Source organism: Cherax quadricarinatus, chromosome 39, assembly GCF_038502225.1.
Source record: "Cherax quadricarinatus isolate ZL_2023a chromosome 39, ASM3850222v1, whole genome shotgun sequence".
Lineage (NCBI taxonomy): Eukaryota > Metazoa > Arthropoda > Malacostraca > Decapoda > Parastacidae > Cherax > Cherax quadricarinatus.
The window spans coordinates 32,550,123-32,562,362 of NC_091330.1; the positions used below are offsets into that span (position 1 = coordinate 32,550,123).

Consider the following 12,240-nt stretch of genomic DNA (forward strand, 5'->3'; position numbering starts at 1 on the left):
GAAAGGTTATGTTAGGTGGGGTTTCTAAGAAAGGTTATGTTAGGTGGGGTTTCTAAGTTTTGTTATGTTTGGTGGGGTTTCTAAGAAAGGTTATGTTAGGTGGGGTTTCTAAGAAAGGTTATGTTAGTTAGGTGGGGTTACTAAGAAAGGTTATGTTAGGTGGGGTTTCTAAGAAAGGTTATGTTAGGTGGGGTTTCTAAGAAAGGTTATGTTAGGTGGGGTTTCTAAGAAAGGTTATGTTAGGTGGGGTTTCTAAGAAAGGTTATGTTAGGTGGGGTTTCTAAGAAAGGTTATGTTAGGTGGGGTTTCTAAGAAAGGTTATGTTAGGTGGGGTTTCTAAGAAAGGTTATGTTAGGTGGGGTTTCTAAGAAAGGTTATGTTAGGTGGGGTTTCTAAGAAAGGTTATGTTAGGTGGGGTTTCTAAGAAAGGTTATGTTAGGTGGGGTTTCTAAGAAAGGTTATGTTAGGTGGGGTTTCTAAGAAAGGTTATGTTAGGTGGGGTTTCTAAGAAAGGTTATGTTAGGTGGGGTTTCTAAGAAAGGTTATTAGGTTTTCTAAGAAAGGTTATGTTAGGTGGGGTTTCTAAGAAAGGTTTCAAAGAAAGGTTATGTTAGGTGGGGTTTCTAAGAAAGGTTATGTTAGGTGGGGTTTCTAAGAAAGGTTATGTTAGGTGGGGTTTCTAAGAAAGGTTATGTTAGGTGGGGTTTCTAAGAAAGGTTATGTTAGGTGGGGTTTCTAAGAAAGGTTATGTTAGGTGGGGTTTCTAAGAAAGGTTATGTTAGGTGGGGTTTCTAAGAAAGGTTATGTTAGGTGGGGTTTCTAAGAAAGGTTATGTTAGGTGGGGTTTCTAAGAAAGGTTATGTTAGGTGGGGTTTCTAAGAAAGGTTATGTTAGGTGGGGTTTCTAAGAAAGGTTATGTTAGGTGGGGTTTCTAAGAAAGGTTATGTTAGGTGGGGTTTCTAAGAAAGGTTATGTTAGGTGGGGTTTCTAAGAAAGGTTATGTTAGGTGGGGTTTCTAAGAAAGGTTATGTTAGGTGGGGTTTCTAAGAAAGGTTATGTTAGGTGGGGTTAGTTAGGTGGGGTTTCTAAGAAAGGTTATGTTAGGTGGGGTTTCTAAGAAAGGTTATGTTAGGTGGGGTTTCTAAGAAAGGTTATGTTAGGTGGGGTTTCTAAGAAAGGTTATGTTAGGTGGGGTTTCTAAGAAAGGTTATGTTAGGTGGGGTTTCTAAGAAAGGTTATGTTAGGTGGGGTTTCTAAGAAAGGTTATGTTAGGTGGGGTTTCTAAGAAAGGTTATGTTAGGTGGGGTTTCTAAGAAAGGTTATGTTAGGTGGGGTTTCTAAGAAAGGTTATGTTAGGTGGGGTTTCTAAGAAAGGTTATGTTAGGTGGGGTTTCTAAGAAAGGTTATGTTAGGTGGGGTTTCTAAGAAAGGTTATGTTAGGTGGGGTTTCTAAGAAAGGTTATGTTAGGTGGGGTTTCTAAGAAAGGTTATGTTAGGTGGGGGTGGGGTTTCTAAGAAAGGTTATGTTAGGTGGGGTTTCTAAGAAAGGTTATGTTAGGTGGGGTTTCTAAGAAAGGTTATGTTAGGTGGGGTTTCTAAGAAAGGTTATGTTAGGTGGGGTTTCTAAGAAAGGTTATGTTAGGTGGGGTTTCTAAGAAAGGTTATGTTAGGTGGGGTTTCTAAGAAAGGTTATGTTAGGTGGGGTTTCTAAGAAAGGTTATGTTAGGTGGGGTTTCTAAGAAAGGTTATGTTAGGTGGGGTTTCTAAGAAAGGTTATGTTAGGTGGGGTTTCTAAGAAAGGTTATGTTAGGTGGGGTTTCTAAGAAAGGTTATGTTAGGTGGGGTTTCTAAGAAAGGTTATGTTAGGTGGGGTTTCTAAGAAAGGTTATGTTAGGTGGGGTTTCTAAGAAAGGTTATGTTAGGTGGGGTTTCTAAGAAAGGTTATGTTAGGTGGGGTTTCTAAGAAAGGTTATGTTAGGTGGGGTTTCTAAGAAAGGTTATGTTAGGTGGGGTTTCTAAGAAAGGTTATGTTAGGTGGGGTTTCTAAGAAAGGTTATGTTAGGTGGGGTTTCTAAGAAAGGTTATGTTAGGTGGGGTTTCTAAGAAAGGTTATGTTAGGTGGGGTTTCTAAGAAAGGTTATGTTAGGTGGGGTTTCTAAGAAAGGTTATGTTAGGTGGGGTTTCTAAGAAAGGTTATGTTAGGTGGGGTTTCTAAGAAAGGTTATGTTAGGTGGGGTTTCTAAGAAAGGTTATGTTAGGTGGGGTTTCTAAGAAAGGTTATGTTAGGTGGGGTTTCTAAGAAAGGTTATGTTAGGTGGGGTTTCTAAGAAAGGTTATGTTAGGTGGGGTTTCTAAGAAAGGTTATGTTAGGTGGTGTTTCTAAGAAACGTTATTAGTTAGGTGTTAGGGGGGTGTCTAAGAAAGGTTATGTTAGGTGGGGTTTCTAAGAAAGGTTATGTTAGGTGGGGTTTCTAAGAAAGGTTATGTTAGGTGGGGTTTCTAAGAAAGGTTATGTTAGGTGGGGTTTCTAAGAAAGGTTATGTTAGGTGGGGTTTCTAAGAAAGGTTATATTAGGTGGGGTTTCTAAGAAAGGTTAAAGGTGGGGTTTCTAAGAAAGGTTATGTTAGGTGGGGTTTCTAAGAAAGGTTATGTTAGGTGGGGTTTCTAAGAAAGGTTATGTTAGGTGGGGTTTCTAAGAAAGGTTATGTTAGGTGGGGTTTCTAAGAAAGGTTATGTTAGGTGGGGTTTCTAAGAAAGGTTATGTTAGGTGGGGTTTCTAAGAAAGGTTATGTTAGGTGGGGTTTCTAAGAAAGGTTATGTTAGGTGGGGTTTCTAAGAAAGGTTATGTTAGGTGGGGTTTCTAAGAAAGGTTATGTTAGGTGGGGTTTCTAAGAAAGGTTATGTTAGGTGGGGTTTCTAAGAAAGGTTATGTTAGGTGGGGTTTCTAAGAAAGGTTATGTTAGGTGGGGTTTCTAAGAAAGGTTATGTTAGGTGGGGTTTCTAAGAAAGGTTATGTTAGGTGGGGTTTCTAAGAAAGGTTATGTTAGGTGGGGTTTCTAAGAAAGGTTATGTTAGGTGGGGTTTCTAAGAAAGGTTATGTTAGGTGGGGTTTCTAAGAAAGGTTATGTTAGGTGGGGTTTCTAAGAAAGGTTATGTTAGGTGGGGTTTCTAAGAAAGGTTATGTTAGGTGGGGTTTCTAAGAAAGGTTATGTTAGGTGGGGTTTCTAAGAAAGGTTATGTTAGGTGGGGTTTCTAAGAAAGGTTATGTTTTCTAAGGGTTATGTTAGGTGGGGTTTCTAAGAAAGGTTATGTTAGGTGGGGTTTCTAAGAAAGGTTATGTTAGGTGGGGTTTCTAAGAAAGGTTGTTAGTTGGGGTTTCTAAGAAAGGTTATGTTAGGAGGGGTTTCTAAGAAAGGTTAGGTGTTAAGAAAGGTTAAGTTAGGTGGGTGGGGTTTCTAAGAAAGGTTATGTTAGGTGGGGTTTCTAAGAAAGGTTATGTTAGGTGGGGTTTCTAAGAAAGGTTATGTTAGGTGGGGTTTCTAAGAAAGGTTATGTTAGGTGGGGGTGGGGTTTCTAAGAAAGGTTATGTTAGGTGGGGTTTCTAAGAAAGGTTATGTTAGGTGGGGTTTCTAAGAAAGGTTATGTTAGGTGGGGTTTCTAAGAAAGGTTATGTTAGGTGGGGTTTCTAAGAAAGGTTATGTTAGGTGGGGTTTCTAAGAAAGGTTATGTTAGGTGGGGTTTCTAAGAAAGGTTATGTTAGGTGGGGTTTCTAAGAAAGGTTATGTTAGGTGGGGTTTCTAAGAAAGGTTATGTTAGGTGGGGTTTCTAAGAAAGGTTATGTTAGGTGGGGTTTCTAAGAAAGGTTATGTTAGGTGGGGTTTCTAAGAAAGGTTATGTTAGGTGGGGTTTCTAAGAAAGGTTATGTTAGGTGGGGTTTCTAAGAAAGGTTATGTTAGGTGGGGTTTCTAAGAAAGGTTATGTTAGGTGGGGTTTCTAAGAAAGGTTATGTTAGGTGGGGTTTCTAAGAAAGGTTATGTTAGGTGGGGTTTCTAAGAAAGGTTATGTTAGGTGGGGTTTCTAAGAAAGGTTATGTTAGGTGGGGTTTCTAAGAAAGGTTATGTTAGGTGGGGTTTCTAAGAAAGGTTATGTTAGGTGGGGTTTCTAAGAAAGGTTATGTTAGGTGGGGTTTCTAAGAAAGGTTATGTTAGGTGGGGTTTCTAAGAAAGGGTTTCTAAGAAAGGTTATATTAGGTGGGGTTTCTAAGAAAGGTTATGTTAGGTGGGGTTTCTAAGAAAGGTTATGTTAGGTGGGGTTTCTAAGAAAGGTTATGTTAGGTGGGGTTTCTAAGAAAGGTTATGTTAGGTGGGGTTTCTAAGTAAGGTGGGGTTTCTAAGAAAGGTTATGTTAGGTGGGGAAAGGTTATCCTAGGTGGGGTTTCTAAGAAAGGTTATGTTAGGTGGGGTTTCTAAGAAAGGTTATGTTAGGTGGGGTTTCTAAGAAAGGTTATGTTAGGTGGGGTTTCTAAGAAAGGTTATGTTAGGTGGGGTTTCTAAGAAAGGTTATGTTAGGTGGGGTTTCTAAGAAAGGTTATGTTAGGTGGGGTTTCTAAGAAAGGTTATGTTAGGTGGGGTTTCTAAGAAAGGTTATGTTAGGTGGGGTTTCTAAGAAAGGTTATGTTAGGTGGGGTTTCTAAGAAAGGTTATGTTTGGGGGGGTTTCTAAGAAAGGTTATGTTAGGTGGGGTTTCTAAGAAAGGTTATGTTAGGTGGGGTTTCTAAGAAAGGTTATGTTAGGTGGGGTTTCTAAGAAAGGTTATGTTAGGTGGGGTTTCTAAGAAAGGTTATGTTAGGTGGGGTTTCTAAGAAAGGTTATGTTAGGTGGGGTTTCTAAGAAAGGTTATGTTAGGTGGGGTTTCTAAGAAAGGTTATGTTAGGTGGGGTTTCTAAGAAAGGTTATGTTAGGTGGGGTTTCTAAGAAAGGTTATGTTAGGTGGGGTTTCTAAGAAAGGTTATGTTAGGTGGGGTTTCTAAGAAAGGTTATGTTAGGTGGGGTTTCTAAGAAAGGTTATGTTAGGTGGGGTTTCTAAGAAAGGTTATGTTAGGTGGGGTTTCTAAGAAAGGTTATGTTAGGTGGGGTTTCTAAGAAAGGTTATGTTAGGTGGGGTTTCTAAGAAAGGTTATGTTAGGTGGGGTTTCTAAGAAAGGTTATGTTAGGTGGGGTTTCTAAGAAAGGTTATGTTAGGTGGGGTTTCTAAGAAAGGTTATGTTAGGTGGGGTTTCTAAGAAAGGTTATGTTAGGTGGGGTTTCTAAGAAAGGTTATGTTAGGTGGGGTTTCTAAGAAAGGTTATGTTAGGTGGGGTTTCTAAGAAAGGTTATGTTAGGTGGGGTTTCTAAGAAAGGTTATGTTAGGTGGGGTTTCTAAGAAAGGTTATGTTAGGTGGGGTTTCTAAGAAAGGTTATGTTAGGGGGGTTTCTAAGAAAGGTTATGTTAGGTGGGGTTTCTAAGAAAGGTTATGTTAGGTGGGGTTTCTAAGAAAGGTTATGTTAGGTGGGGTTTCTAAGAAAGGTTATGTTAGGTGGGGTTTCTAAGAAAGGTTATGTTAGGTGGGGTTTCTAAGAAAGGTTATGTTAGGTGGGGTTTCTAAGAAAGGTTATGTTAGGTGGGGTTTCTAAGAAAGGTTATGTTAGGTGGGGTTATGTTAGGTGGGGTTTCTAAGAAAGGTTATGTTAGGTGGGGTTTCTAAGAAAGGTTATGTTAGGTGGGGTTTCTAAGAAAGGTTATGTTAGGTGGGGTTTCTAAGAAAGGTTATGTTAGGAGGGGTTTCAAAAAAGGTTATGGGTTTTCTAAGAAAGTTTATGTTAGGTGGGGTTTCTAAGAAAGGTTATGTTAGGTGGGGTTTCTAAGAAAGGTTATGTTAGGTGGGGTTTCTAAGAAAGGTTATGTTAGGTGGGGTTTCTAAGAAAGGTTATGTTAGGTGGGGTTTCTAAGAAAGGTTATGTTAGGTGGGGTTTCTAAGAAAGGTTATGTTAGGTGGGGTTTCTAAGAAAGGTTATGTTAGGTGGGGTTTCTAAGAAAGGTTATGTTAGGTGGGGTTTCTAAGAAAGGTTATGTTAGGTGGGGTTTCTAAGAAAGGTTATGTTAGGTGGGGTTTCTAAGAAAGGTTATGTTAGGTGGGGTTTCTAAGAAAGGTTATGTTAGGTGGGGTTTCTAAGAAAGGTTATGTTAGGTGGGGTTTCTAAGAAAGGTTATGTTAGGTGGGGTTTCTAAGAAAGGTTATGTTAGGTGGGGTTTCTAAGAAAGGTTATGTTAGGTGGGGTTTCTAAGAAAGGTTAGGTGGGGTTTCTAAGAAAGGTTATGTTAGGTGGGGTTTCTAAGAAAGGTTATGTTAGGTGGGGTTTCTAAGAAAGGTTATGTTAGGTGGGGTTTCTAAGAAAGGTTATGTTAGGTGGGGTTTCTAAGAAAGGTTATGTTAGGTGGGGTTTCTAAGAAAGGTTATGTTAGGTGGGGTTTCTAAGAAAGGTTATGTTAGGTGGGGTTTCTAAGAAAGGTTATGTTAGGTGGGGTTTCTAAGAAAGGTTATGTTAGGTGGGGTTTCTAAGAAAGGTTATGTTAGGTGGGGTTTCTAAGAAAGGTTATGTTAGGTGGGGTTTCTAAGAAAGGTTATGTTAGGTGGGGTTTCTAAGAAAGGTTATGTTAGGTGGGGTTTCTAAGAAAGGTTATGTTAGGTGGGGTTTCTAAGAAAGGTTATGTTAGGTGGGGTTTCTAAGAAAGGTTATGTTAGGTGGGGTTTCTAAGAAAGGTTATGTTAGGTGGGGTTTCTAAGAAAGGTTATGTTAGGTGGGGTTTCTAAGAAAGGTTATGTTAGGAGGGGTTTCTAAGAAAGGTTATGTTAGGTGGGGTTTCTAAGAAAGGTTATGTTAGGTGGGGTTTCTAAGAAAGGTTATGTTAGGTGGGGTTTCTAAGAAAGGTTATGTTAGGTGGGGTTTCTAAGAAAGGTTATGTTAGGTGGGGTTTCTAAGAAAGGTTATGTTAGTTTCGTCCCAGAACGTAAAATATTGCATAATTATAAAGGTAACAATAATTTGTGCGAATTATAATTTCGGCCTAAGTGACAAATTCGGTTTATTAGGCACGACTTATTAAATATATGTCGTGCCGAATACACCGACTTATTAAATATATGTCGTGCCGAATACACCGACTTATTAAATATATGTCGTGCCGAATAAACCGACTTATTAAATATATGTCGTGCCGAATACACCGACTTATGTCGTGCCGAATACACCGACTTATTAAATATATGTCGTGCCGAATACACCGAGATATTAAATATATGTCGTGCCGAATACACCGAGATATTAAATATATGTCGTGCCGAATACACCGAGATATTAAATATATGTCGTGTATAATAAACCAAAGCAACGAGCTAGGCTTAAAAGCAAGGATCTTTTCTCTTTTCTGAAAATTTGCTTACACCATAAATCTGAGAAAATCAGTTTTAACATAATGAAAACAATATATATCATCTATTTTAAGTAATCGTAACTAAATTTAAATTAATTCATTATACATTCATGAGAATTTAACTCTAATAAATACTTTTGGTTTGGTAGGCCCACAATATTATTTTTTTAACCTATTTTTAAAGGGAAAAATATATCTCCCTGTCTATAAAAAAAATTGGAAAAAGTCAAACTTTTAAGGGAGTTCGGCCTTTTAACTAATTGGGCTAATTAGACAACATATATACATATGTAAATATACACATTCATATATTTTTTAAATATATATGGAGGCAGCTTAAGTGGTGACATCTTAACCTCAGAGATGACACTAAATACACGTCATTAAGAAGTTAAAGTTCTCCGAGAAGTATTATGAACATTTTCTTCCAATATCAACCTCTGTATATTACATTTATTTGAATATATTTTATAAATCTATTTAAATGATATAATGGAACATATGTTTACACAATTATGACAACAGAAGCTTAGGAATTTGCTTTCATGAAGAATTGCATAGAAGTGAAACTGTTAAGATGTGGATTGAGGCAGCTGGTCAGACACCGAGGAAGTAGAGCCCAAGATGCAGCAGGCATTCCCACTCTGGATCCTTTTTTAAGATTAATTAGACTCATATTCAGATAAATTTAACTTTATCATTAATCCTGATAACTGTATTGCTTATTTCGACTTGTTTAACAGGGGATGTAAACAAGACCCAGATGACCACTGCCAACACCAGCACCACTACCACAACCACTGCCAACACCATCACCACTACCACAACCACTGCCAATATCACGGGTCTACACTACTTTACAGACTATCAGGTAATTTACACTACTTTCTGTGGTTCTAGTTGTTTGATCCAAGAAACTAGAGCTACGTTTCTCATCCATCTGTGAAACATATATTATGAACACAGGTGTAGTTTTGTGGCCTGTGCACCTGTTCGTAACTGAGTCAGCGTGATAACTAATTAGCAATGTAGAGACTAGTCAGAAGATAGCAAAGAATAACTTCTTAAATATACAATCCTTCATCAATGAAATATGCAGTATGTGTAATATATGTATAATATTTACAGAGAGTATGTACAGTGTTACAATATACAAGCAAACACTCGGCTGAACTATCTTCCACCGGACCGGGAGCTATAACAATTCTGGTTTAGAAAGACACGTAAGCAAACACTATAACATATTTATTAGAAAACGTTTCGGTCCTGGGACCTTGATCACTTCTAACATACAGAGGTAGAAAGGCATTATATATATAGGCGGAGAGTGAGGTGTGACGCACGTGACCTGAGGAATGTCATAAGAACATAAGAATGGAGGAACACTGTAGAAGGCCTACTGGCCCATGCGAGGCAGGTCCTTAAGTATCATGTACATGATACTTAAGCAGCACCAACCCAACAACACAGGAGTCACATGATTTCATCGTCTACCCATCCTCATCATAGGTAGAGGTTGTTTTGATAAGGACCTGCCTCGCATGGGCCAGTAGGCCTTCTACAGTGTTCTTCCATTCCTATGTTCTTATGACATTCCTCAGGTCACGTGCTAGATTACTATTGGAGGAAATTGTTAGGGCCACAAGGCACGATAATGTAGTAATTCTAGGAGACTTTAACTTTAGTCATATTGATTGGAATTTCTTGACTGGGAATTTAGAATCATACGACTTCTTAGAAGTAGTTCAGGATTGTTTTTTGAAGCAGTTTGTGACAGAACCTACAAGGGGAAATAACCTGCTTGACTTAGTTCTGGCAAACAATGAATCCCTTGTTAATAATTTAGAAGTTTCAGAGGAACTGGGTGCTAGCGACCACAAATCAATTACATTTAGAATTGAATGGAAGTATGATAGTAGGGATAACTCAGTAACAGTCCCAGATTTTCGCTTAGCAGATTACGATGGGCTTAGAGAACACTTATCATCTGTTGACTGGGGTAACGAAGAGAGCTATCAATATGACAGTTTTCTGAACACTATACATGCTGCTCAAAGAACGTTTATCCCTTATAAAGAAATTAGATCAAATAGAAATGACCCAAAATGGATGAATAATAGGCTCAAATATCTACTAGGGCATAAGAAAGGAATTTATAGGCGTATCAAAAGAGGTGAGGGTCATCTTATGAATCAGTATATTGACATTAAGAGGGACATTAAAAAGGGGATAAGAAAAGCTAAAAGGGACTATGAAATTAAAGTTGCTAGGGATTCTAAAACTAACCCAAAAAGTTTTTTCCAGGTATATTGAACAAAAGTCAGAGATAAGATAGGTCCCCTTAAAAATAACTATGGGCATCTTACTGACAAAGAGAACGAAATGTGCTCGATTTTAAATAATTATTTTCTCTCGGTTTTTACACAGGAAGACACTAATAATATTCCGGTAATTAATTTTTATAGTGGGCCAGAAGAAGATAAATTATGTAACATCACAGTCACTAGTGAAATGGTTGTGAAGCAGATAGACCAACTGAAGCAAAATAAGTCACCGGGTCCTGATGAGTTTTTTTCAAGGGTTCTAAAGGAATGCAAAATGGAACTCTGTGAACCATTAACTAATATTTTTAATTTATCTCTTCAAACAGGTGTAGTGTCTGATATGTGGAAGATGGCTAATGTAATTCCTATTTTTAAAACAGGGGACAAGTCGTTACCGTCAAATTACCGCCCAATAAGCCTGACCTCAATTGTAGGCAAATTACTAGAGTCAATTATAGCTGAGATTATAAGAAGCCATCTCGATAAGCATAGCTTGATTAATGATACTCAGCATGGATTCACAAGAGGCCGGTCTTGTCTAACTAATTTATTAACTTTCTTCAGTAAAGTTTTGAGGCTGTTGACCACGATAAAGAATTTGATATTATTTACTTAGATTTTAGTAAGGCATTTGATAGAGTTCCGCACCAAAGACTGTTGAAGAAAGTAGCAGCTCATGGCATTGGGGGAAGAGTGCTCTCGTGGATCGAGTCATGGCTCACAGACAGGAAGCAGAGAGTGTCCATAAATGGGGTTAAATCCGAGTGGGGATCAGTAACAAGTGGCGTTCCACAGGGATCAGTCTTGGGCCCGTTGTTGTTTATAATATATATCAATGATCTTGATGAAGGAATTACTAGTGATATGAGCAAATTCGCCGATGACACGAAGATAGGTAGGATAATTGATTCAAACGTAGATGTTAGGGAACTTCAGGAGGATTTAGACAAACTCTACTCTTGGTCAGAAAAGTGGCAGATGCAGTTCAATGTAGATAAATGCAAGGTTCTGAAGCTCGGGAGTGTCCATAACCCTAGCACTTATAAGTTAAATAATGTAGAACTTAGCCATACAGATTGCGAAAAGGACTTGGGGGTTATGGTAAGCAGCAACCTTAAACCAAGACAGCAATGCCTAAGCGTACGTAATAAGGCAAATAGATTACTGGGATTTATATCAAGAAGTGTAAGCAACAGAAGTCCAGAGGTCATACTGCAGCTTTATACATCATTAGTAAGGCCTCTCCTAGATTATGCAGCTCAATTCTGGTCTCCATATTACAGAATGGACATAAATTCGTTAGAAAACATTCAGCGTAGGATGGTATTACAATCTCATCTGATTCTGATACTCCCTCTGCATCCTTACCAGTAGCGGACTGAACAGTAGGTTTTTTTAAATCATATATTTACCCGGGTGCACAGAGTTTGTTTCAACAGCGGCAGCTGTAAACAGTGAAATCAAAGATGGGTACCTTTTTTGTTCTTCTCACGAGGTCAGTCCCTTGGGTATGGAAACAAGAGCGTTTGGCATTCCTGTGACCCAGACTTGATCAGGGACATCTTAGTAGATTTACGAGGCTCTGGCCAGTTGTTACAAAATGCGATATCTATAAAGTATAGACATCTCCAAAAAATACTAGAAGATCAACCTAGTCTGTTTCTGTTTCTGGATTGCAGCTGATAAGATATTAACTAATGACATAAAAATTGATATGTTTATTAACCAAGTTGTCTAGGTGGACAAAATCAAAGTAGTCTGACATAATTCAGGATATAAGCTCCTACACATCTCTTGAAGTGCAAAGTTAAATTGTACATATAGTAGTATAGTGATGACATCACATTTCATATCAGTATGACTCTTAAGCACCGTCTGGTACGTTGTTATCAAGTATAAAAATAATGCTAGCCTATATAAGCGTGTGTGAGAATATGTGTATGTGCTCAAAGTAGTTCGTTATATCTCAGTAAGACTAGACTCACTTGAACTTAAACAATGACTGACTCAAAGTCCTCAAATATTCTATCTTCTTGACCAACAAGGAAATCAAAACAGCTTGCTTGAACAATGTGATGAACGATTTGCCTTACAATAATAATGTACAAAGCAGCAACACGGAGTCAGGAACAAGGAGACAAAATAACCACCCTAACTGGGGACCATCAGCAGATCTTCCATGAAAATCATAAAATTCCCTTAATACTGAATCTAGAGCATAACCAAATCCCCGACTACGACGGTGCATAGATGCCACACAAAATAGGTCAGAAACTTTAGCTTGGGAGCTGCGTTGACTTAGAGTACTGGTACGAGACACATCCTCAGCAAAACGTCAAAAATCACTAAGTTTGAAAAATGTTCTGTGAACAGAATTACACAGAATTACAAGATGTATGTTTTGACTCACCAAAGAAATCATACTCTACAAAAGAGTCTAAATAAT

General features: G+C 38.2%; 1 protein-coding gene across 3 annotated transcripts in view; it reads left to right on the forward strand.

The window, feature by feature from the left end:
- The window catches only part of LOC128696230 (insulin receptor-like), a 442,718-nt gene that overhangs the window by 194,290 nt on the left and 236,188 nt on the right, over positions 1–12,240 (forward strand). For all 3 annotated transcript variants that reach the window (XM_070092553.1, XM_070092554.1, XM_070092555.1), the window contains exon 12: positions 8,214–8,341. In XM_070092553.1, coding sequence (XP_069948654.1) covers positions 8,214–8,341 — 128 coding nt within the window. The remainder of the gene's footprint in view (positions 1–8,213; positions 8,342–12,240) is intronic.